The sequence below is a fragment of the Cnephaeus nilssonii genome, assembly GCF_951640355.1.
Source record: "Cnephaeus nilssonii genome assembly, chromosome: 6".
Taxonomy (NCBI): domain Eukaryota; kingdom Metazoa; phylum Chordata; class Mammalia; order Chiroptera; family Vespertilionidae; genus Cnephaeus; species Cnephaeus nilssonii.
The window spans coordinates 1537711-1563601 of record NC_137077.1 but is presented as its reverse complement, the minus strand read 5'-3'; the positions used below and the strand labels follow the sequence as shown (position 1 = coordinate 1563601).

The following is a 25891-nucleotide window of genomic DNA, read 5'->3' as shown; positions in this document are numbered from 1 at the left end:
TGGTCACATACTTCCTGCGCTCGGGCTGTTAGCCAGGGTGGACACTTGTAAAATTGTGGTCAGGCTTTGCCATCAACAACCCGCTTTGTGAACTGGTGTTCTGTAATGACATTTAAATGAGGAACTTCCCTGTTAAACTGAGCTCTGCCTCCAGCTGCCTGGGGGGCCCACTCTGGCCCCCGAGGCTGAAAGTAGTTGGCGGGAGGGAAAACGCCCCAAAGCGCCTGCAGCGGAACTGAGGGGAGACTTCAGGAGTGCGGACAGGATCCCATTTCTAGCTGCTTCTTTTTGGGAAATAAAGATGCATTTCTCGGTGCCCCTTCCGCTCTGACCTCTGCCTCGTGGGTAGGATGTGTTTTTGACCCTCCCCCAGCTGGTTTGTCCTACTCTGCCCAGACTTGGAGTACCACTTGCGTGTTCCTAACAGTCTCCAGATGTCCTCGCACATTCTGGGTTGTAGATTAGTGGGCCCCTGCCTCCCTCTTACAGAACTACCACCACATTTCTGAATTTACAGAAATAGTTCTGCAGAAAAATTAATCACAAATTAAAGTGTGTAACTTAGCAAATATGGAGCGTGATTGGGTCTCTTTGTTGTGAAAGTTTTCACCTGTGGTTTCTCTTGAGTCGGTATTTGGTAAGAAAGTAAATGCAGTGAATTTTGACTGAAAATTGAGAATTTATGCAGCACCCTGGAGAGGAGAGTGTATGTATTATATTTAGAAAAATAATCTGAGCATCTGCCACATAAAAACGTCTGCATAATTGACAGCCACTGAAACGGCCATTTTCGAGTTGCTGCAGAGCATCCCATCCCCGTTGCTGTGTGCGGACTGGGGGGGAGGAGAGTAGGTGTTTCGGTTTCGTTTTTATGCGAAGTGACAGCGTGTTGTGGTAGCTAATGTGCTTCATCCTGTTACCATTCTGAAGCCATACTTTTATTTGTTAAGAAGTAATTAGATGAACTATGACTGTAAATGTATTGACTGTTTAATAGCCACTTCGGTTACTCTGGACTTGGAATAAACTGTGTGTTCTTAGTTCTTAAGTCTGCAGATGCCCTCTGGTAAAGACGATTCAGAACTCATCAGTAAGCCGCCCAGCCTTTGAGCTGTCACAGTGGCACTTTGAAGAATATGCTTATAATCTGTGCCCGGGGCGGTGCACAATTGATCTCTAAGTTGGGATGGGCGCTGCCTGACAGTGAGGATGTTTTCGTGGTAACTTGAGAGCCTTCCAGAGGAGATAATGAAGCCAGTGTTCACTGCTGTGTGGCTGGTATATGCTCCCATAAAAAACATAGGATGTTCTCTTTCTTGGTTCATGTTAACACTAAGCTTCTGACTAAACAGTTAAAGTGTTTTCTGTTTATTCCTGAGCTTGTGGCTAAATTCCATTCTGCTGTTTAAACTCCAGTGGAGTGTTTTTCCTTTCTCAGCTCTGACAAATGCGGTAGCAGCCCCTTCCTCCCAGCTGGGTAAAGCGCAACCGTTTCAGTAAATGTCTCAGAAATAAAACTGGAGAGAAATATTTTGAGAGCTTTAATTTTCCTTTAGCTGCTAATAGAAAATAGTATGTGAACCTCTGAAAACATTTTAAGATTACAGCTAGTCAGGAATTCACTGAAAAGGAGTGCTTTTATGTGTAAGATACGCCTATCAGGTTGATAAGGCCATGTCTGTTTGACTATGTTTTTAGTAACCAAACTTTTTCCTCCTTTTTTCTTAGGTTCTTGATTATTACAGACCATTTTCTGAAAAGTCCGGAATTGGTGAAAGCCATGTATGCCAAAATGAGCAATCAAGAAAGGTAACCCCAAAAACCAGTGCGGTTTTGAGTAGTTAGCATTCCATATAGGGTATCCTGTACACATGACTGAAAAACTGTGTGGTTTCTTAGTTGGCACAAAATCTCTAAATACATGTTTCTGTGTCAGTAATGGTTTTAAATTGGCTGGTTAACATTACAGCTTAGCCACAACAGGCAGTGGTTAGCGCGGGCTGCCGAAGCCAGGTTGGCGCCATTGTCCAGGGAAGCCATGTTCGAAGATGTCAGGGCCAAAGGTGGTGCTTGCGCCCTGATCTTATCCTCGTAATTCACGCAGCTAGATGTTGCCGCTGTGTGTGCGAAGGGCGCGCATTTGCCCGCCTCACTGACAGGGTAGTTTGGATATGCTCTCCCAGGGGGTGGTTGCCGGTAGGTAATTCAGACCCAGGAAGGGGGTGCCCGGCTGCGATCTCCCCGCTGTTGCAGCGGGCAGAGCGGTGAGTGCCTGAGAGCGAGCCGCTCCCTGCCGGCCTGGCCGGAGAAATCCTGTGTGTGACTGTGGTCAGGTTTTTATCGTGTTTGGATTCAGTTTCCTGACCTATAAAATTAGAGGATTAAACACAATGATTCACAGTTCTCTTTCCATTCCAATAGGATGTGTTTTTCCAAACCTTATTGGAAATGTTGTCTTAGGAAAATAAAACTTACTCAGAAATCTGATGATCAGAAACTGATATAATGGTTAAAAACTTTAAAAATGTTACTCTTTTGATTGTAGTCACAATTTTTATACTCGCTGTGGTTTTGAAATTTTGCCTGTGTGTTTGGGTCTAATGTTAAGCTTTATGCACTCCTTTGTAGTCGTGTTAAGGAGTGATTTTTCTTTAATGTCTTTAGCAAAAAAGAAAAGTTCATGCTTATAAAGTGAGTTTAAATGCCATGTTTATAAATCCATGACCCCTGCTACTGCCACATATGTATGTTTATTCCTGAAAGAGAATTATTTGTAGTTTTTTTTTTAACCTAAAATAAGTAACTTGATGAGCACTGCTAGAAATTAGTCATTGCTTTGCAGTAAGGAACACACGAGTACACGAATACATAGTTTAATTGTGATTTAATATTCACGTTTGTATTTTCTGCATTGCTATCAAGTGATCTGTTTTTCAACTAATCATTATCTAAGCAAGTGAGGATGGCAGACTAAACAGTTTCCATTTTATTTATAAAACAGTTGTAGCCGCTGCTTCCCTCCTTCATGTAAGTTTTCTGCTCAAGCGTTCTCTCCGCCTCCGCCTCCTGTACTCCCTTCCCAGGGAGAAGGGCCGTCACCTCCTCACAGAACTTCGCAGGCACTGGACCGGGTCCCACTGCATAGCCTGTCCGGCAGCGGGCCGGGCCCCGGGCCCCGGGCCTGCAGCTGTCCGGCGCTCCCGCTAGGAGTGTGTGCGGGAGGGTTGATCTTTCCTCTTCTGCGGCATCCACGTCGCCCAGGCGCAGAACTCAGGTTTTTGAATGAAAGCATGAGCGACCGAGGCAGTTTTCTTACTCACAAAAGGGTTCTCAGCAGCTGGTTAGGGTGCGAGAGCCCTGGTATCCATGGTGCTGCCTCCACTTTCCAGGTCGCCTTGGCCACTGCGGCCGACACCACGTTACAGTCTTCCAGGCACAGCGAGATGGGCGGTGGTGCTTAGGAGACCTTGCTCTTTTCAAAATGCTTGTTTTATACAAGAAGCTGTGTCAGAAATTTAGCATCTAATGGCCACATCCTAAATCTACAAATGCCACTAAGAGCCACCCTCCCCTCTTCTGCACTTGGCATTATGGGTAGTCCTTGCTTTTACTGTGAATACATGATCAGGGAAAGCACTTACAGTTTTTTCTCCTACGAATTTGTCCGCAGCTCCTGTTAGGTGAGTCAGGCCCTGTCCCAAGCGCCACCGGGGCAGCTCGGTCACTGTCAGCCTCGGAGGCTGGCACGCCTGTTGTCCTGCGTGGCAGGTGCACACACGGAGGGAGAGAGGTTAGTGGCTTGTCCAGGCCTCACTGCGGGGGACGGCAGCCTGGCTCTGGAGTCGGTCTTAATAACACTGCCCTGTGCCGCCTCCGGAAGGCCCTTGGCTAGGGTAACTGGTGCTGTATGTAAAAACGTAAAAGACGCCCAACAGTACTCTGTATGAGGACGTTTGAAGTGAATACCTTGACGACAAGATAATCATTCTCTCATCGGTGGCTTATGTCTCCTGAATACGATGTGTTTCTCTAACGCTGATGTGTCAGGCATGGTGGTTTAGACGTCATGACCAGACAGCCGATGCTAGTTCAGTGAATGAATGAAGACCTGAATGACAGCCTCACCCTCCGTTCCATTGGGAGATAGGTTTTGCTGGAGGTGGGTCTTGTGGTTCATACTACACGTAGTTATACGGCCTCAGCCAGATTTCTAGCTGCTGCGAACTTTGTTTTCAAGAAACATCAACCATAAGTATTCTGGCGCGAGAGTTGTCCTTTTGTTCCTCATGCCCTCTGAGTGGCACATAGACACACGTGGAAGCAGGTTCATCAGCCACACACTTTGTGACACATTTGACCACTTCGGGTTAAAGGAGCGGGCCCCTTTCCGGTGTAGAAGTAAAGACTGTACACACAATCCCAGGCCAGAATAGGGTTTTGAGGAACATGCTTGGTTTATGCTGGATAGATTGCCCTGTGTATGCTTTGTTTTTTCTACGAAAAGGAAAAAGGTTGTTGAATAAAAATATTTATTGTTAATTTAAATACTGATATAAAAAATGGCATAGGTTGGGTTTCAGATTTATGTTTTTGTAAACTAAAATGATGAAACCAACAAAAAAGCCAACCTTCCCAAGAAAGACAGTAAAATGAGCAGCTAAGGCACCGACCCAGGAGCGGAGACCGCTCCTGCCGTGGCTCTCACCCCCCGGGGCGTGAGGCGGCGCCTCCTCGCAGCTCTGTGCGCACCAAGTGAGAAAGTGGGTGGGAAGCGCTTTGCTCTAGTAAGTAGTGAATGTTGGTTTTATAGTTCTGATCACTCAGGAGAATGATTAAGTATACATTTCCTGAAAAAACAAAAAAAATAAGCAGTGCATGTTGCCCATTTAACTTTGCTGTTGTTATTATTGTTGGTGCATTTCTGGAGTTTGAATTATTTTAGTGCTCCAAGTAACGATATAAAAGGGGCTTCTTTCTGTAGCCTCACCATATCAAAGAAATCAAGATTTTTTAAAAAACAGATGATTGCTGAGGGTTAATTTTATTCACAAACCTTGTTTCCCCAGCTAGACACTAAGCAAAGTACGGAAGTTAAAGAGTAAAACGTTCTCTGACAGTGGTCTCTGATGTTCTCAGCGCGGTGGCGTCCCAGTATTGCGTGTTCCTGTAAAGTCTTTGCTTCACAGGGTCACCCTCCTGGACGTTCTCATAGCCAAGATGGCGGGCGAGGAGCCTCTGACCAAGGATGACACGCTTGCGCTCCTGGGCCACGCCGAGCTCATCGCCAGCACCTTCGTGGACCAGTGCAGGGTGGTGCTGAAGCTGACGGCCGGGCAGCATGACGACGACGAGGTGAGAAGCCAGACTTCCCCCTCCACGGGGTCCTCGATGCGAAGTCTTCCACAAGCTTTTAAAAGAGATTGCGTAATATCGCAGTAGCCAGAATGGCTCTCCTCCCCCTTCACGTGTTGGAAACCTAATGACAGAGTTGATAGTGTTAGGAGGTGGGGCTTTTGGCACGTGATCAGGTCATGATGGAGCCCTTATGAATAGGGTTAGTGCCCAGAAAGATCCCTCGCCCCTCCCACCACACGAGGGCATAGCAAGAAGCCGCCAGTCTGCAACCCGCAAGACTTCCTCCCAAACCAGCCACGCCAGCACCTGATCTTGGACATAAATCTCCAGGACTGCGAGAAATAAATTCCCTTGTTTGTAAGCCATACTAGTGGCCCAGTGCACGGATTCGTGCACATTGAAAGGAAATGAATTAAATTCCTGGAGCAGCGCAGAGGCTTGAAGGGCGTCTGCGTGGGGAAGGGGGGTCGGGGGGAGGGGTTGGAGGAGAAAAAGAAAACTCACGCTTGGCTGTTCCGGCTCACGGCGCTGGCTCCAGTGCAGGGACTAATGCAGGCGGTCCTAGGTGCTGGCCGGCGGGGCAGGACTGGGCAAGATGGGCCAGACACGCCCTGGAGCCAACCTCCCGCGGTCCCTCCCGGCCGGTCTCACCTGGGGCGGCTTGAAGGTCGTCTGCGGAGTGAGCGGGCTCCCTCCTGCAGGTGGGGTCCCTTGGCCTAGCCCGCGGGGATCGGGCCAAACCAGCTCTCCTCCGACATCCCCTGAGGGGTCTCGGAGTGCGAGAGGGCACTCCGCAAAGTTGCTGTCGTACAGGGTGTGGAACGCAAACACAAGTGTGCAGTAAACCAGATTCGGGGCCGACAGTACCCCAGCAACAACATAACCCACAGCAGAAGGTGGAATCACGCGGCCCCAAGAGGAATCGGGCTCCCTCCTCTCTGGTTCCCGGGGTACGTCACCCGAGAACTGCCACTGCCAATCACCGCAGCTCGGCAGCTCCTGCATTGAGTGTCTGTCCCCTGGTGGTCAGTGCACATCATAGGTACCAGCCGGTCGGACGGTCACTTAGCCTTTTATATATATAGATTATGCTGTTTTTGTTAGAGCAGTTTAAATAGACTAAGACTGTATCCTTATTTTAGAACAGTTAAGAAAATACAGATAAAGGAAAACAATATCCTTATTCACAACCATTCAGAGTTAATGACAACAATTCTAGTTAATATATTTATCTAGGCAGATAACATCAAATAGACACGTGCATATGTACACATGTGCACACACAAACATTAAAATGAAATGATTCTGTGCCATCTTTTTGTAAATTCCTGTTGTTCCTTCTGAATGTAAGCTCCATGTGCACGGAATTTTTGACTAAGTCTGTAGTACTGTGTACATAGCGGGCATTTAGCAAATATTTTCTGAATGAACGAACAATACTTGGTTAATGGCTTTTTAAGTGCCAGTGTAGCGCGCTCAGTAAAGAATTCATCCGCATTTACTTGTCCAGCTAAGGGAGTGGACGTCGAGGGGCCCGTGTTTGCGTTGGTTGTGAGGAGGGTATAGGCTGTGTTTCTGCAGCAGCGCCTGTACCCCTCCAGGCTCCTTAACCGGGCGCGGCCCCAGGCACAGGCCTGCCGGGCGGAGGGTTTACCCCGCTTAAAGCTCTGGGTGCACGTTGGCGAATTGCCTTCCAGAGTGTTTCTCCTGACCCCGCAGGAGAGTCCTGTTCACGCGCCTCCCTGGTTGGCTCCGCCCGGCACTTCACCCTCCCAGGCCTCGCCCTGCGTCCTTCCGGTCCTTCCGTGGCTTAGCCAGCTTACTTAATTGTGGTTCCCTCTCCACTTTAGAATTCTCTTCATTTTTATCTGTTTCTTTTTCCCTTTGGCCTTGAAGTTGGGTTGGTTTTTCTCTGGAATTCTACTCAGCGGTACAAAGAAATGCATTTCTGAGACAGGAACGAGGTGAGCCTCACGGAGCGAGGGAAGACGCCGGGCGGGCCAGGGAGCGCACTCTGGTCCCACCGCGCTCCGCGGCGCGCCGCTTCCCGCGGGGGCAGCTCGCTGGCCGGCTGGCAGTGGGCAGGTGCGGGTGGCTGCGGGGCGCGCAGGAACGTCCTGGGCGATGGAAGTGTTACACGTGGCTGTGGACATTCCCACAGCTCTGCACCGGAGACGCAAGAGCATGTCTTATTGCATGGGACTTCCGCCTCAGTGAGGCTGATTTCATCACCAAGCTCAGAAACACAGTCATGGTCCCTTCCACGCGGATAGGATGATGAACAGAGAGGGAATCACTGGCGAATAGGCGAGGGGCTGCCCTGGGCTGGACGTCCGCTCTCTCCGGACGGGAAGGGGGTGTGGTCGCTGCTCCGTAGCTTCTGGAGACGGAGACTGAGCCTGCGAGCTCCGGCCCCAAATGCAGGGCGTGTTCACGAGGCTCCTGCCGCAGAGACTGCGCCTCGCTCTCCGTGCGTGTGCTTTCCTCGGGGCCACGTGGCTGCTGGTGTTCGTGCCGGCCCGTTGGGTCCCGCTGAGAAAGCCAGTATGTGGGTGCCATTGGCTGGGACAGAGGGGAGAGAAGGCCCTCGCTCACGGGCCTTCCTGGCCTTCCTGGAGACAGAGCTGCGCGTTTCCAGCAGGAGGAGCAGCGAGCTGAGCGAGGAGGTTAGAATGAATCTCCAGGACCCACGGGAGGTGAGGCTTAGTGCTTGTTAAAGCTCAGCTTTAAGGGTTTTCCTGGCTCTCACATTTATGGTATAGATGAGCTCAGTATTGTAATCAGTGACCTGGTGTAACTGTATTTGGGACGTTTTACATCTTTCCTCCAAAGAGGTTTTTCTCTGAAGTGGGAGAAGTTATCTATTAACACGGTGAGCGCCCGGCCTCTGTTGTCTTCCGGACGGAAAGTATAGTGTCAGGCACCGGTGACTGACAGGGCGCTTAACGTGTTCAGTGATAGAAAATTGTAGACAGTTTCCTTTTGAAAAGCCCCAATAGTTTACTTTTTGATAATTCATTGATCCACATACACGCATGACTTGTGCATATTAGTGTATATATGTTACCCTTTCACTTACAAGTTTAAAAAGCTATGGTCATTGTTAACAAGACCCCTTGCCTGAGTATTTAAATACCCTGATGTGCTGGTGTGGCCGCCACCGATGCCTGAGGGCCAGGCGTTTGTGAGCTGATGGGTAGCTTGAAAGCGGCCTTCGTGGAGTATCTGTAGCGTGGGAATCGGCCACTTTCCCAGCAAACCACTGCCTTTACCCATCATATTCAAGGACAAGATAACCAGTAACTGCTCATAGTACTATGTCTGAAAAATCCGAATGAAGCCATCATTTTTATAGCATCTGGCTTTTAATTTATGTATTCGTTCGGCTTTAAGATCCTGAGATTTTATCCATATCTCTTCCTTTATAAAAATAGTCTTAGATTATGTCGTTAATATACCTGTTTCTGTCTTTTGGTATATTTTTGCATACTTCCGAGGTACATGCCCTTAGCCAGGAATTGAACCCGAGACCCTTTGGTTCTTGGGCCGACGCTCTAACCACCGAGCAACCGGCCAGGGCCATCAGTTAATTGAATATGTATCTCTAAAAGATAAGGAGTCTTCACACATAAGTGAAGTAAATGAACCCATTTAAAATTTTTAAATTTTAGTATCAAACAGTACTTACGTTATCTCCTTTGTCTACTTCCCCCCAAATTTATGTCTTTGAATTGGGAACATATAAGGGCCATCATACATTGCAGTTGGTTGATAGGTTTCAAATCTCCTTTCCTATGTAGGTTACCCTGCCCCCATCCCTCTTTCTTCTTTTTTCTGTGCTCGTTGTTTGTTGAAGAAATTGGCTTGTGTGACCTGTGGCGTTTTCTACAGTTTGGATTTGGATGAGTGGATCTCCATGGTGGTGTTTAACGTGGCCTTCTGTTCCTTGAATTTCTTGTGAATTTTAATTAGTTCCAAATGCTTATTCAGATTCCGGTTCGTTTTTTGTTGTGATTTTTTTTTAGTCATGTTTCATCGTTGGTGACCCGTTCATTCATCAAGAGGCTCTTAATGTCTGGTTGTCTCTTTTGTGATGCTCGCAGGCGTTAATGATTATTACCTAGATCCATCGGTGGTTCGGGGCTGTGAAATAGCACTCACTTTTCATTTGTTAGCTATAGTACTTTCTGAAGATATCTCCCCCTAATCAGCGAGTAGGTGACTAGTGTACAAGATACATTTTGTTTCCCCTCCTTGATTACTAATATTCAGAGTAAGGAGCTGGTTTTGTGATGCCATCCTGAGATGACAAGTGCCTTGTTTTGTTTTCATTATTATGCAGTCACTAGGGGCCTGGTGCACAAATTCATGCACCAGCCCACCCCGACCGGGGCCCATTGGGCTGAGCTGGTTGTGGGGGAGGGGCTGTGGGCAGTTGGCCGTCCGGCCCTGTCCCGGATCGGGGTGTTGGGGGCCGATCAGGGGCAGGGCCGGCTGGGGTTGGGGGCCGATCGGGGTCTGGATCAGGCTGGTTGGCTGCTGCAGTGCACGTCATAGCCACCAGTCGTTCCGGTCTTTGTGGTTGTTCCGCCGTTCAGGTCGCTGGGCTTTTATGTATATAGATGGCTCTAGACCCACTTGGTTTGTTCTCGTCATCGGCAGCGTGGTTCTTCCCGATGTTCTAACGCGCGCTTGCTGCCGGGGCCTCTCGGGTCGCTTCTGGTTTCTCCTGACCTGGTCCTAGTAGTTTCAGTTAGCGCCTCTGCCACCCGGTATTGCAGATGTCCTGGGTATCTTACACCCGGTATTGCACCCTGTATGAATCTGCCCGCACCCAGCACCAGGCAGCCATTTCTTGAAGGAGAAAGGGTATTGGGAGATGACAGTGTGGGCACCTACCCACTTAACAGAGAGGGAGCTGAAGCCGTGCAGTTAATGGATCTGCTGGAGTCTTTTAAACCTGGTGTAATGTCAGACTTCTTATCTAAGTATTTCCCCCTAACTTTTTAACTAGCAATTGAAGCTATGAAATAAAATTAAAACGCAAGGCATTAAAAATGGGTGTTGTTTCTTGCTGTTTAGATTGCAACACAAATAGTATTTTAAGATTGCAACACAAATAGTATTTTGAGATTCAACACAAATAGTATTTTAAATCTCCGAATTACAGAATCGTAAATGCAATTAGAATTAACAAAAGGAAGACATTTATTTTGCTTTTGAAGAGTGTTATCTTTATGACCTAAATTTATAGCATCTACCACATTTTGCCAACTAATGTATACTTTAAAAATGAGGTTCAAAATCTATACAAAAATTGCATTTTAAGATTTTATTTTGTCCCAGTTGGTGTGGCTCAGTGGTTGAACATGGACCTATGAACCAGGAGTCGTGGTTCGATTCCTGGTCAGAGCACATGCCTGGGTTGCCGGCTTGATCCCTAGTATAGGGCATGTAGGAGGCAGCTAATTAATGAGTCTTTCTCACCATTGATGTTTCTATCTCTCCCTCTCCCTTCCTCTCTGAAATCAATAGAAATATATATATTCTTTAAAAAAGATTTTATTTTGACTCCCTAGTCATTGGTAGTTGGTATTTTCTTGGGCATGTAATCTATTTGGTAATAAACTCTTCAGTAGCTATGTGAACTAGCATTTCCAAATAATATATTTTCCAGCTTACCAAGATATGGTATATAGGTCTATATTTATCCAGAAATAATGCAGATTCTTGTTGCCAGTGTTCTTTCCACCACAGCATTTTATAGGATTCCTGTGGACAAGAAATTAATGTAGTTCATGGTGTATTTGTATCTGTAAAGTAGAACTTGCTCGCTGGGAACACTTTAAAAAGAAAGGATCTGCATAAATGTTATGTGCATAGCTAGTAATTTTGAACAGTCATTGCACTGCTGGCAGGTATTTTTGCTTGGATGAGAGCTGCTCTGGCTCTTTGCTCCAGTAAGACACACAATCGCATTCTCGATGGCGGTGTCTGCTAGCGCAGCCGGTTGTTCCCGTCATTTCTGATGCTTCTGTTTCTCTCTTTCGATGTGTGAGAAGCACTGACTCTTCAGTACTCACTGTGACAGTTCATTCTCGCACAGCATTTAAAGCAGTCCGATCTCTTAGCCTGATTTAAAACGTGTTTCCTTCTCTTCTCACGAGGCCCTCGCTACAATTCGGCTCCTTGACGTCCTGTGTGAGATGACCGCCAGCACCGACCTGCTCGGCTACCTGCAGGGCTACCCCGGCTTGCTGGAGAGAGCCGTTGGTGAGTGAGCCGGCGCACGCCGCCGTTTTTAATCGAGAAATCTCTCACTTTTCATACTGTAATGTCAGTTCAAACACGGGTCTGTAATTTTCAGGGTATTGTTACATTTCTGAGATTTGGGGGGATGTTTTTTCTCGGAGGAATTACGGTGTTTTGGTAACAGCTCAGGCTGTTGCCCCTGCCCTGCTGTTTAACTCCGGCTGCCTCAGCAGCACGTGAGGGTCCCAGTGCCTGCCGCACAGGGCCCGGGGGTGTCTCATCGCCAGGGCCTGCAATGATGAGGGGGCGCGGTTTCGATGATGATAGCATTTTTAATATCACTGTAGTTTTACCAAATTTGTTAGTAAAAATTTTCCTAGTTACATTTATGGGGCGCGAAGAATAGTGCCTTACACAGTTATTGTGTCTTTGATGTTGATAGAAAACTAGAGGCCCAGTGCACGAAATTCGTACACTGGTAGGGTCCCTAGCGGCTGCCCGGGTACTCCCTCCCTTCCCCTGGCTGCCTGCCACCACAGCTGCTGGCCAGGGCCTCCCTCCCTTCCCCCGGCCAGCCCCGCCCCCTGGTCGAGGGGACAATTTGCATACTATGCTTTTATTGTATAGGATTGTTTTTAAGCAAGAAGCCAGTGTGTGAAATATTACCATCTTTGCCAAAAAACTGTTTGCAAAATAATTCAAGTGGAGCCTGCTCCTTGTGGTTAGCCACGCTTATGCTGCTGCTATTCACTGGCTGCTACGTGTTTCTTTAGAAAAGGTTATAATTATTCTGGAGACTCAGATGCCAAGCAAGATGAATTTGGATCTAAATGGGTAGACGAGTTCTCAGTGAGCTCTAGACAATAGTTAGAATCTCATATCGGTGTTTTATTTTTGAATTCAGTGCTTTTAGTGATCATTAAAACACCACAGACCTGGGAAGCGAGTCATTGTGGAAGAGCATGCGTTAGGAGTCCGGGCAGGCACAGGCTGCCATCTCGGCTCTGAAATCACTAGCTTCTCTGAGCCTGATTCCTTCATTATAAATTGGGAGAGAGACAACTAACTGCCTTTAATAGGCTGGCTGAGCTGGTTAAATGAGATAGTGCGCCGGCACTCAAATACAGCGGCTTCTCCTCGGCTCTTACGGCGGCTCAGACAGTCTGACGGTATTGATCAGCTCTTCTGAATTAGCCCAACGGCACCTGGAGGGCACGTGCCGCCGTCTGATTGCCTGGCCAGAGGGACACCCGTGCTCCCGGCTGTGTGGTGTGGCTCCTCACAGACAGCGGGTGTCCTGGACGCAGCTGACTGGGGGCCCTCAGCCGTTCTCCCCCAAGAAGCTGAGATTGGAAAGCTTTTTCTAAGAAAGATGGTGGGAATGTTCAGCTAACTTTTCTTTGTGGATAAATGGAAAGCCCAAGTTGGGGTCGTCATGATGGCTTATGTCCCCAAAGCCAGTCATGAAAAATTTTAGAGCAAAAATAGAAGAGCCTTTTAATCATTATTTAAAGGAAGCTTTCAGCACTCTGCCTGTATTTGGTTTTAATCCATGAACATAAATTAGATTCGTTTATGGAAAACTAGTACAACATACTAAAGCGTTTCTGTGGAAAATGAAGTTTGTTGTTTTCCTCACAGATCTTTTACGGTTGATTCATGTAACTGCCAACGACACCACAAACATCTTCAGTACCTGTGCTTGCATAAGGGCGGACGGGGACGTCGCAAACATGGTTGAGGGCTTTCGGTCTCATCTCATTCGTCTGATCGGAAATATGTGTTACAAGAATAAAGATAACCAAGACAAGGTAAGACTGTTTCTTACTGTGTATCAGACATATGTGACTTCATTTAGAACAGGGGTCCTCAAACTTTTTAAACAGGGGGCCAGTTCACTGTCCCTCAGACCGTTGGAGGGCCGGACTATAGTTTTAAAAAAACTATGAACAAATTCCTATGCACACTGCACATATCTTATTTTGAAGTAAAAAAACAAAACGGCAAAAACACCCGCATGTGGCCCGCGGGCCGTAGTTTGAGGACGCCTGATTTAGAATATAATATTTAAAATCAGAAAATAATCAACTTTTTTGGCGTGAAAGCTTACAGCGCTTAGAAAGTAGCTTGAGATATGTGTATGTGTGTATATATATATTCCCACAGATAAACATCAAAGGCCATAATTATTTGTATTAGGGTTTGTATTTTTGTAATTTGCATTGTATTTGTCCTTAGTGTGTTTGAGTCAGTCTCCTTTCTTATAAATTGTTGATCTTCGTCCTAAGCCTATGCATTTAAACAACCTAATGTCCTTAGACAATAGTCAATAAAAGCAGGTATTTAAAAAGCAGGTATTTAGAAATTGTCAAACACATAGTAGACACAATAAACAGTAGTTATTACTTTTTTAATCCTCAGCCGAGGACATGCTTAGAGAGAGGAAGAGAGGGAGAGAGAGACACTGATCAGTTGCCTTCCGTATGCTCCCCGACTAGGGATCAAACCCACAACCCAGGCATGTGCCCTGACCGGGAATCGAACTGGCAGCCCCTCAGTGCATGGGACGATAATCAACCACTGAGCCGCTCTGGCCCGGCAACAGCAGTTACTGACATTATCTTAAGAAAAAACAGATACATTTTAATTTATCTCTGTGCCCTACGTTTTGGATTATAGCGACATAAGCATTTCTTCTAGGAATTTTGAAATGAATATAATATTATATCAATAACATGAGAAGGCAATAAAAATGATGGCAGGAGAATTAGACCACATGCTTCATGTTGAACTACTGCCTGTATCTTCCTAACACTTTAAGTGGCGTTTGTTTTGCTCCATCAAATATTGAATATATGTGTGGCAGATTCCACTCTTCAGGCATGGCCACACAGGTACCTGTCATTCTGCGTGTATTCCTGCCATGTGAATGGGGATGACTAGAGCTCTTGGACTACTTGGAACAACAGAACGTGGCAGGAGCGGTCCAGCCCCGTTTCGGTGGTGGCCCACACTGCCTGGCGGCCCCGTTGCCCGCCTCACAGAAGCCGTCACCATGTCAGAGCGGATTCCCTGCGGTCACCGTGCCGAGAGTTGCCAAGTCCACGTGCAGCAGCCCTGGAGGAGGAGAGGCAGTAAGGAGACAGAAAGAGACCAGTTCGAGGAACGAGGCATCAGACACGTGAGCGAGACACCAACTCGGAAGTGACTAACCTCGGTTTCCTAGTGCCAGCTGATGCCCCGTGAACAGGAGCAGCCTGCCCAGCAAGCTCTTCCTGAGTGCACCGCCCACAGCATTGTGGGAAAAAGGGAAAATCTGGGGGGATTAAGTTGTAGGTTCTGCTTTGGTTAATGGCCCTGTGAGCTACTACCGGACCGATCTTCCCACAGATAATAACTAGAAACTCTGGACAGAAGACAGCTTTGTGAAGACACTCTAAGTGGAACCAAACGGCAGATTCTGAGGTGAATTGACACGGAAGAAGGCACAGTGTGTGTGTGTGTGTGTGTGTGTGTGTGTGTGTGAGATGCAGGGCAGTTAAAACTGATGGAAATCTACAGACCTTTTGCTTAAGGAATGAAGGACAGTTTGAAGCAGCCACAGCCATTGGAAGGTGAAGGAGGTAATCCTGGAAAGGATAAAGCAAGTCCTCCGTGCTAACGGCCTACATCCCTGCTGATGCCTGGATCATGCGTGTGGGTCAGGCACCACGCAGCTAAGCGAAGGATGAAATAATCGTATTGAGATTTGAACGGTCACCCTAAAGAATTTACAGTTAAGGTCCAACTAAGATAATTGCCGGCTAAAACAATGTAACAGTTTTTAGAGCAATGGAATGCCGAGTTTCCACAACATAGCACTTGCAACGGCCAGGATCCAGACTCACTAGCACACAGGGAAATCCTCAAGAGAAAGAGATCATTAACAGAGATGGACTATGTGATAACACAAATGTTAGGTTTAGCAGACAAGGAGTTTAAAGCATTTATAACTGTGATCAAGGATGTAAAGGAAAATATCCTCTTAATGCATGGAAAGATATCGTGATTCAAAGAAATAGAAACTATAAAAATACGAACCAAATGGGAATTCTAAAACTGAAAAATATAGCATCCAAATTAAAATTTAAAAATGTTGACTGAATGTGTTTAACAACTCAATGGAGATGACAGAGTAAAGAGTCGGGCCCTAGCTAGTTTGGTTCAGTGGATAGAGCATTGACCCATGGACTGAAGGGTCCTGGGTTCGATTCCTGTGAAGGGCATATACCTCGGTTGCAGACTCCATCCCTGGCCCTGGTTGGGGCTCGTGCGGGAGGCAACCAGTTGATATGTGTCTCTCACATCGATGTTTCTCTCTTTCTGTCTCTCCTCCCTTCCACTCTCTCTAAAAATCAATGGAAAAATATCCTCAGGTGAGGATTAACAACAACAACAACAAATGTTGGTGTATGTGGAGATAGATCAATAGAAATCATCTAGTCTAAAGAACAGAGGAGAGAAAGATTGAAAATAAAATCTTGATGCTAAATTTCAGGGCAATGTGTGTGCAGCATTTGATAACTAGAATAATTCCCAGCACAGGCACAGAACCGTATGCCCGGCAACCTGTTTTTTATTGTGTGTGTACACTGTTTCGACTCCTCCTCATCTTCAAGCAGGTATGAGTGGAAGACCACTAATCCCCCTTGGAAAATTACTGGGCTCATGTTTGTAAGAGAAAGTTTATACAGAATAGAACTCTTTACCTCTTTAATGACCAAGACTGTCTTTCTCGAGGAGCACAAAGGAGGTGTTTTTTCTTGTGTTTAACTGTTCTTTTGTTGCTGCTTTGGATTGGCCTCTTATAGGAATAAAATGTAGTCACCCTTCAAAGGCTTATGGAGTGACTCACTGAAGTCAGGCTCAGCTTGCACCCTGAGTAAACATGGAGTGTGTCCAAGGCTGCCCCGGGGGCCGCGGGCGCCCAGGAAGACCACGGTGCCCCTGCCCGTGGGCCGTTGCTAATGGCTCTGTGAGTTCTGAGCAAACACTCGAGGCTGGGAAGGAGCTCGCTCATTGAGGAGCGGAATGCCTCCGTTTCTCCACTTTCCTACCTGAGCCGACAAAGGCCTCCAGCGAAAGCATTACCTCGGGGGTTTGTTCTCCTCCCCAAGAACCAGACACAGCAGCACAGTCTTTTTCTGAGTGTGCTGGAAGCTTCTTTGTTCTCGCCGTCAAATCCTGATTGCAGCTGGTGTTGCAGATGTTGGCTCTGCTCAGTCAAAGGAAGGAGCTCACTGGCACTCAGATGCCTTTGGTTCTGATTTTGGAGAAGCGGTGATTGCATAGCCCAGTGGTTGGCAAAGTGCGGCTCACGAGCCGCAGTTTGCCGCTCTGTTGACTAATGAGTTTGCCGACCACTGGCCTAGCCGATCTTGATCGCCAGCTAGTCATTCTCGTTGTATCGCCGGCAGGGATGGCCCCGCTCCTGCCCACACAGGGGCCTGAAAGGAAACGGAGCTCTGTCTCTGCTGAGACTGAAGATGGGAGCGAGGGGTGTGCCATCTGATTGAGGTCCTCCTTCCCGCGGAAGGAGCCGGGCCGCGGGCCGGGTTAGTGCCTGTGGGCCCAGCGTGTGCTCGCTGGGTGACGGGGTTTGCCATGGAGTCTTTGCTGTTGGCCCTGCAGAGCAGGTTCTGCTCACCGCACTCAGGGAGAGCCATTCGGCCTGGGAGGTGCGGGTCTGCGAACGCAGGCTGTGTGACAGCGCGGGCTCCCCGCCCCGGACCGTGGCCTCATTCGGGGGCTTCCGGGGAGGACCTCATCACGGACTTCAGACTGACGGTGCGGAGGGCTGGTGTGCTTGGGTCGCCAGGCCCGCCAGGCCTCTCACGCCCCAGCTCGGTCCAGGCTGGCGCTCTGGTGATGAGCACATCCATGCACGTCTCCGTCCCAGTTCCTCCCTCTTCCCAGGCGCGTTCCCAGCGTGGGGGCCTTGGCTGGCGGAGATGGGTGGGCGTCTCCATCAGTGAGCCTGTCACTCTAGGAGCGTCTAGACGCCATCCTTGCCTCTGAACTGGGATTCCAAAATGATCTCTGACACATGACCTGATTCTCTGCGGTTTGCTCAGAAGTCAGTTAAGCCCCGCGGGGTCTCTGTGCTTGAAGCTCATTGATTGCACGGTGTGGTGCCCACCCGGAGAGCACCCTGCCACACCGCTCTCAGCTCATTGTGCCACGTGACGGCTCTGGACAAGGCCGGGAGGGTAGTTATCACCCTGCTTTAAAGGAAGAGACCCAGACAGGCAGCGATGGAACTCGGCTGCCGTTTACTGAGTGGAAGTGGCTTCGGGCCGCGTGCTCCGGAGCGGACCGCACCTCGCAGGTGAGCTCCCGCCGGAGCGCGAGCAGCTCCGACACCCGCGCTGGGAGACCTGTCGGGCCGGAGCAGGTGAGCGACGCCATCCCCTGGGCCAGCTGTGCCGGGAGCAGCCCTCAGGCGCGGAGCTGGACTCCAGGAGCTCCACGGGCCTGGGAAGGGTGATGCCCTGCCCTTGTGTGCGTGCCCTTGGGCTGTCCGCCAGGGCGTGGAGGTGCCGCGCCCGGATGGAGCGGGCCGGCTGTGGGTGTCACCGGCTTCCCAGTGAGCTCGGAAGTCGGCACACACGGCGGGCGGCGGTGCGTCCCGAGTTGTAAGTCCAGCTGGTGCCGGAGTCCCGCAGGCAGGCGCTCCCGCTGACTTCCGTTCTTCGCTGTGCTGTGCTCCTCAGCGCATCTCCTTGCCCGTCTGCAGTGATTAGCTTTCCTTTGGGCCGGAATGGAGAGCCTGGCGGGGTTTCTGCGGGGAGAGGCACAGGGTATCATGCTGCAAACATGGAGAAGCCTTCTTTGGCTTCTTGGTTAGAATGAGGAATGTATGGTTTGCTTTTTCCTTCCCCATTCTTCTTTTCTGTGCTATTGTCATAAATTCTTTAAGTGAATGCTTTATTAGGGAAATAAACCAAACTTTTTTTTTCTTCATAAAACTGCATGCATTCTTTCCACAGTGGGCAGGCAGGTGACCTAGTTTATCCCAGAGAAGTTGTCTCGGCTGAGATGAGCTGTCCAGGTTTGGGCCTGAGTCCTCTCCGCCGGAGGTTCCTTGGAGGCGCTGTTCAGGTCTTCTCCTCCCGATAGGAAGATTCTGCGCGTGCACGTGTGTTTGATCCCATGTGTCCAAACATGCACACACAGCTTTCAGTACAGGCATCGCTTCGTTTTAGAAATAAGTTGGTGCTGTGTGAGAAGTTCATTGTGTAAACACAACTGTTTGTCCACTTTGATCCAAAAGTATCTGTATGAAGTAGGTGTCATTTACATACGTGAGAAACCTCTGTGATGCATTCTTCATCAGAAACGTTTTACCTCTTGTGCTGTTCCCAAGATTAAACTGTGCCTGCCACACAGTAGGGTCCAGTAAAGTTTTCTTGAATGAGGTTTGTTTTTAAAATATTTGTTGAGTGTCTGGTGCATACTGAGCAGTTTTAGGTTCTGAAAATACACAGCCAGTAAAACACAACCCCTCTTTTCAAGTAGTCTGTATTTTACTATAAAATATCCTGACTGCATTTGCAAACAAAGACGTGATAAAAATAAAGTAACTTTTTTAAGTGAAAATTAATGTTCCTCTAATTCTGGGTATTCACAAAGCTTGAAGTAGCTCTCACATTCCCGGGTCTGTGTACATTGCTTTCCTCCTAGCGGCCTTCTCGGAGGAAGTAAGTGAAAGCAAATATGAGCACTTTCTTCAGGGGAGAATCATTTTTTTTCTTGTCAGTTTCAACATAAATGCTTTCTGAGTTGATTTCTCTTTTGTTGGACTTGGTCAGGAGTGGGGTGTTTCTGTGCGGACACAGCACCGTTCCACTCCGTTCTCAGCGCTGGGGAGCTTCGCAATGGCAGGGCCGTGGCCTCTCGGCTGTTTTCCTCTGTCAGAAGCGAGTTGTATAGAATTCAGCACATTGATTTGAAGATTGAGTGTATAGGCAAGATCTGACTTGCTGAGAATTCCACTTTCTTTTGTAATGTAATCCCAGTTCAAGAAATATGTCAAAATTCATACATCAAGCTGTCACCATTTGCTTCCTGAACCTGCAGTTCCTGTTACAGTAAATGAAATTAAAATTCCTATCGGGAGGACACATCTGGGGGGGGGGGGTGAGTTTGTTGCAGCTGTAAATTTTTTTAAGGCCCCAAAGACCCTTTTCTGTATCTTGTTGTGGAGTAATCAGCTTATTCTTTTGCAGAAAAGGTGTAACGTTATTTAAAAGGAAGGAACATGCTAAGTACCAGTATGGGGATAAAATGTAACAAGGTACAGTGTCATTGCTGTGCCTGTTGCCTACTGACTAGGCTTCAGTGTGAAAGCACTAACTGCTGCTCCCGGGGCCCCCTCCGCTCGCTCACTAGGCTGCAGGCTCCGTGAAGGGGGACACGGGTCTGGCCCAGCACCTGCCCGCGCTGGTGTGGCCTGTGGGCGAGCGCCCCCTTTCACTGATGAACCAAAGCCTCCGAGTAGCTCAGTTCCTTGCCGGGGGCGACATCAAGCTGGATGCTGACTCTAGAGCCAGGCTTTCCCTGCGGTGTCCCCCTTCACCAAAGACAGACATCCGAGCTTGCCCTTCGAGAGCTCTGACCAGCTTGGTGGAGTTCTTAGCCGGCCGGACACCTTTGGTAAAGCAGCGCTCGCGGGACTGACGGAAGTGGTTCCTGACAGCGATTGCGTCTTAGTTCCCGCTGGGCTGTCCTCCGGGCTGACCTTCTGGGCGGTCTGCCTGCCTTGAGGTGCGGAGGGAACGTGGCAGGGACGCGCACATTGCTGAGAAGCACAGTTACGGGGCCCCGGGGCCCAGAGGAAGCCTCGGGGTCCCTGGGCCATGGCGATGGGGCACGTGGTCAGGGCCTGGAACCCCTTTCTTAGCTGCGCTCGGTGCTCTTGGCTGTGCCGCGTGGGGAGCGGTGGACGACGGGCTTCGGTGGCGTTTAACAGTGACAGTGATTATGTCCCAGGATCCACGGCAAGAAGTACCCGAGACTCAGGCGGGCCACGTCTGGGCGCCGCATCTGTCCCGATGGAAGTACAGAATCTGTTTTCAGACTCATTCTTTGTTTGTTGCTAGCCCTATCAAAATCTCCTGAAGGAAAAAAGACAGAAATTTGGAAAAATGAAAAGAATTGGGGAATGGCTTTAACAGTATTATTTTTTAAAGCGAAACGCTCGACGATGCACAGAAGTGGACAGGCTGGTGGAGGGAAACAGTCCGCGGAGAAGCTAACGTACAGGGTGGCCCCGTGACCCGGAGCAAAGGAGAGCTGGTGATAAAGGGACGGGATAAGTAGCTCGCCTCGCCCGCCGCAGACCAGCAGAGGCCGGGGCTGAGGCAGACAGATGTTAGAGATGGAGCCTGAACCCTGTACCGGCATCCATCGGTTTTTCAGAGTAAGCAAGAATGTTTTATAAGTTAGAAATAATAAGGATGCCCTAGCTGGTTTGGCTCAATGGATAGAGCCTTGGCCTGCAGACTGAAGGGTCCCAGGTTCAATTCCGGTCAAGGGCACATGCCCAGGTTGCGGGCTCAATTTCCAATAGGGGGCGAGCAGGAGACAGCCAGTCAATGATTCTCTCTCATCATTGATGTTTCTATCTCTCTCTCCCTCTCCCTCTCTGAAATCAGTAAAAATATATTTTAAAGAAAGAAATAGAAGGGTTATCATAGATTTGAAAATAAATGGGGGAATGGGCTTAAATCAGCCCAAATAGGTTTAAACCTGGGTCTGTTAAATAATAGCTGGGTGACCTTGAGCTGATTAGTTAGCCTCTCCATGACTCAGTTTACTCAACCCAGAACAGTCATTTCAGTCATCATGGCCACGTGGGTGAGGCGTACCTGAGGTCAGGGTGTACGACGTGCCCCGCACGCAGTCCAGTCGGTGAGAGTGACGCTCACCGCAGCCTCGTTTCCGTCGTTGGAAATGTCCCGGTGACGGCACAGGGTCTGCACCACGCTCACGGTGCCACGGGCAGGGGAGGGCCGAGCCGGGCACGGCACGCTGCCAGGACGCCTGCTTCATGTACTCGTGTCTGTTGTATGTTTGCTTACGGTCCGCAGGTGTCTGGGTGGGTGGCGGGGTGACCGAGGAGCGCCCGGTGACAGTGGCAGCAGGCCCCGCTGCTGGTGAGGTGGAGGATTGGGGTGTTTCTTCCGTATACTTTTTGCGGTCTTTGTAGTGAATGTGAGGCACTTTAACAATAAGAAGAAGGTACTAGTAAAAAGGGAATCCCGCTTTTCTCTGATCGGAAGCGAACTGCTGGGTCATCAGTGCCTGGAGGAATTCTCTCTTTTGCCTCCATCGAAGTCCGCCTTCCTTGGCCAGGGCCTGGGCTTTAGCAGGTATAACTTTAATTAGATTTTTAATTGAAAGATTTTAGAAACTAAAACATTAGCATAAGACCTGCTAACAAACAATAGCTGAGCTGGGGATGGTAAGTGGTGGTGGTGATGGTGGTGGTGGGTGTGGGTGAGAGAGAGAGAAAGAGAGAGATTAGGAGGGAGAAAATAGACTGTTACAGCATTGTTTTCCCCTTTTAAGGGACAGAGTTTGAATGGGACCCTTTCGGTCAGGTGTTCTGACTTGGGACCCTTGCTTTGCTGAGCGCGTGTGTGTGGAAGAGCCCTCCGAGGCTCTGACGTTGGGAAATGTCTCCTGTCTCCCCGGGCTCATTTCTCTGGTTAAATGAGGAAAGTGCTCCTGGTTCATATGTTGGAGAGTTCTCGCCTCTTCTAAGAAAATGAAACGGACCTGCCTGTCACACATCTGAAGCAGTTTGATCTCTAGCATATTTAGTTGTGTGTGTGTTTTCCCGGCAGCACTGAAAATTAAGAGGATCAAAGTCACGTTCCAATAAAAGACTTTTTTCATCAGCACCAGAAGTCGCTCTCCCTCCCCTCCTGCCCTCCCTACCCCCCGCCTAAAGCCTCTGTGCTTCTTGTTCTGATAGAGTTTAATTTCATACCCATCACATCCTGAGGGACCAAGAGTGAGATTTAGTCTCAAGCTGGCGGCTTCCAGTCTGAATGTAAATCTGCTGCTGTGCTGCAGTTAGAGTCGGGGACCGGGCTCAGACACTGCGAATGGAAAGGGTCTGCCCTAGGCTGCTCCGAGGGTTCCCGGGGGGGGGGGGGGGGGGCAGGTGTAAAAAGGATTGTTGGTCTCATGGAGTAGAACATGGGGGTGTGAAAAGTACTCAGTAGCAGCCCTAAGTGCCTGGTGTGAGTGGCTCCCTGGGGACCTTCAGGGAGAGCCTCTGGGGCCGAGGATTTAAAGGGTGAAGGAAGGCAGGCCGCGGGGAGGGCGTCCTCCAGCAGTGACCTCTCCCCGTGTGGTGTCTCCGGCTCTGAGGGCAGAGCCTCGGGCTGTGAGCGGGCAGCACCGCGGGAGGGAGCCAAGAGGGGAAGGTGGGTCCCTGCAGGCCTCCCCGCCGGCGAGCACAGGCCCCGCTGGCTCCTTGTTGCAGAAGACCAAGAAGACCCAGGACGCTTCTGAGGAAGTAGGAGGGACACTGTTTACTACGCCGGCGGGCTCGGAGCGGCCTTCCAAACCTGAGTGAAGGAACACGCATGGGCCCTCCCTTATATCTCCCTCCCTGTGCTCTTTGTCCCACAAGCATGGATTTGCTTCCGGTCCTTTTTGAGGGCCTTGCAAGAAGGCCCCAGGTGTTGGGGGTCTCCAGGCCGTATCTGAGGGTCTGGCCCAGCATCAGAGCTAACAGCCCTCCCTCTGGGCAGTGCACTGTCCACAGTCCAATGGCCTCTGTAGCCGGTTCTGCAAGCCCAGTGTCTGGGAAAGAGGCAGTGACTTAACCATACGTCATCAGGAATGTACACCGAGCTTGCTGACTTGGATTCAGGTCACTAGCCTCCACATATGAGGGTTACACTGGAATTAGCCCTTTTAGCCTCCTCATCCTCGGGCGGCTCAGGGGCCGGGAATGCCGGTGCAGGACCCTGCTGGCCACGCAGCCCTCGGCCGCTGCGGGCAGGTGCGCTGCCCGCGTGGGCGCAGGAGCTGGTCCTTTCTCCACGGCCCGCCCAGCCCCGTTTCCCATCACACGAACAATCCCACTATCAACCTTCCATGGTCCTCAGTCAGATCTATGTCAAGTGCACGGACACGTCGGGGGGAAACGTTTTAAACGTGTCCATGTTTATGGGACACATTTTCGTCTTTTCCTGAGATCCAACGTGGTGAGATGGTGAGGGGAGACCCGGCCTGCCTCCTGGCGAGGCCCACGCGCTGCCAGGCCTGGAGCTGCCTGCTCGCTCCCACTGGTCATGCTGCCACTAGTGGGCGCTTGTCTAATGGGAGAAAAGGCACAGTTACCTGGGCCACTTATTTAGATAGAAGAATGGAAATTGTAAAACTTCAGACCCTGGAAAGGGACATTGCGTCTGGAATGAATGCCAGGTAAAGTGCATCTACAATGAATCGCCACGGGAGAGGCCAGCACATACGGGCTGACTGGGCACAGGCGTGTGAGCCCTCTGTGGACACTAGCGTGTTTCCTAGAGTGGGCAGGATCATCATCCCATCTTACAAATTTGTAAACTGAGGCCCATCAGGGTTAAATAATTTGCCCAAGATCACACGCAGCCAGTCGGGGAGAGCCACGCAGGAACCAGGAGGCCTGGCTCCTGCCCAGGCTCCGCGGCCTCCCAGCGCCGGCTCCTCTCCCTGATGGGCCGCACGGTGCCGGCCAGGCCTGGGTGATGCTCCTCGGGGACGTGGCCGCCACGGCACGAAGGGTCCCTCCAGCTTTCTAGTCGATCGCAGACTCGGTTTCCGTGTTGCACGTGAAGGCAGGCGGGGTGTCCGACCCGGCCTTTCGGGTGCGCACGTACAGGCGGCGGTCAGGGTTCTTGCTTAACCAGACTGTTTATGATTAACTGGTACTCTGCAGCCTTGACTGACACTTTCAAACAGACATCTTTCTTAAGATGGTGTCTGCTGACATATACTATAGATACATATATAAGCAGAGAATATGTGTTCTTTAATTAAAGAAAAACAGTAGATTATTGTCATTAAAAGAAAACGGCAAAATAGCTGTGACGACCTTCTTAAAGGCTATTTCCCGGATTTGTGTGACTGGGAGTTTCTGGGGAGGCTTTGGGCCGCGTTCCGGGCGGGCCCTCTGCTAGACCCGCAGGCGGCCGCTGAGTGGCATCAGCAGCGACTGTGTGGGGGGTGGGGGGGGGTACAGTTGTCCTTTTGTGGCTGAACTGTTTGTGTTGTTGTGCCTCTTATGTTACAAATCCTTCCCCATGTGGCTCTCAGCTCATGTTTCTCTCCAGCATTTGAATAATTGGTTTAACATGAGACTGATTTCTGGGGATGATTCATCGCTATTTACTCGGTAAGATTCGGTGGCAGTGTTGAATTTACCCACTGGAAAAATCCAACAGGTAACTTAAAAAAGAAATCATTTCTTGGCAGAGGTGGGGGCCGGAAGGGGTTGGAGCTGAGTTTCCTTCTTTTCATCCGGTCAGTGCCCGAGAGCGGAGGCGAGGGCCACCCTGAGACGAACGCTTCAGGCGTCCTCTAAAGCGGATCGCCGCCTTCTGTGGCAAGGCATGACTTTGGTCTGCACCTGCGCTCCAGAGCGGACAGCCTGGGGCTTGGGGTGCAGAGGGGGAGGCTGGGGCGGCTGAGCAGGCGGTGGGTGGGGGGTGTTGACAGGAAGAATCAGACTGGCAGGCTCGGAGCAAGGCTGCTGCGGGCGTGTCTTGCCTGCTGGAATTTCAACCCCGGCAACTTTCAGCGTCACCCTCCTTCCCAGCCCCCACCCAACATCTCAGAGCTCCAGTGCCCACAGGGAGTGCCAGCTGCTCTATTCCATGCCACGGAGGCGCTGTGGCGAGCCCTCCGCTGCCCGCTGGGATGCTGCCTCTGTTTCCCCCGCAGTTCCAGCAGCTGCGCCAGGAAGCCGGAGGCTGGGGGCGGGGCAGGGCCCTAGTGCAGTCAGATTTAGAACTGTGTTCCCTGGGGGGTCCTGGGAGGATGTGTTCCAGAAGGGAGGCGGGTTCACCGTGTGTCCTTCCTGTGTCTGCCGCGGGCGGAGCTGGGTTTAGTCTTGAGAAAGCACTCGCTGGGCAGCGCCGCTGAGGAGGCTCCGGGCTCACTCTGCTGACCTTGTGGCCACACTGTGCTTAGAATTCTCATGGAAAGGAGCGGGTGTTTTGTTCTCTTTTATGCATTATCATCT

The 25891-nt window shown here is 49.8% G+C and overlaps 1 protein-coding gene across 1 annotated transcript in view; it reads left to right on the top strand.

Annotated features, from left to right (window-relative positions):
• ATXN10 (ataxin 10) overlaps positions 1 to 25891 on the top strand; it is a 125303-nt gene that overhangs the window by 45637 nt on the left and 53775 nt on the right. The window contains exons 6-9 of the mRNA XM_079774523.1: positions 1729 to 1809; positions 5187 to 5352; positions 11523 to 11628; positions 13249 to 13418. Of these exons, the coding sequence (XP_079630649.1) occupies positions 1729 to 1809; positions 5187 to 5352; positions 11523 to 11628; positions 13249 to 13418 (523 nt within the window). The remainder of the gene's footprint in view (positions 1 to 1728; positions 1810 to 5186; positions 5353 to 11522; positions 11629 to 13248; positions 13419 to 25891) is intronic.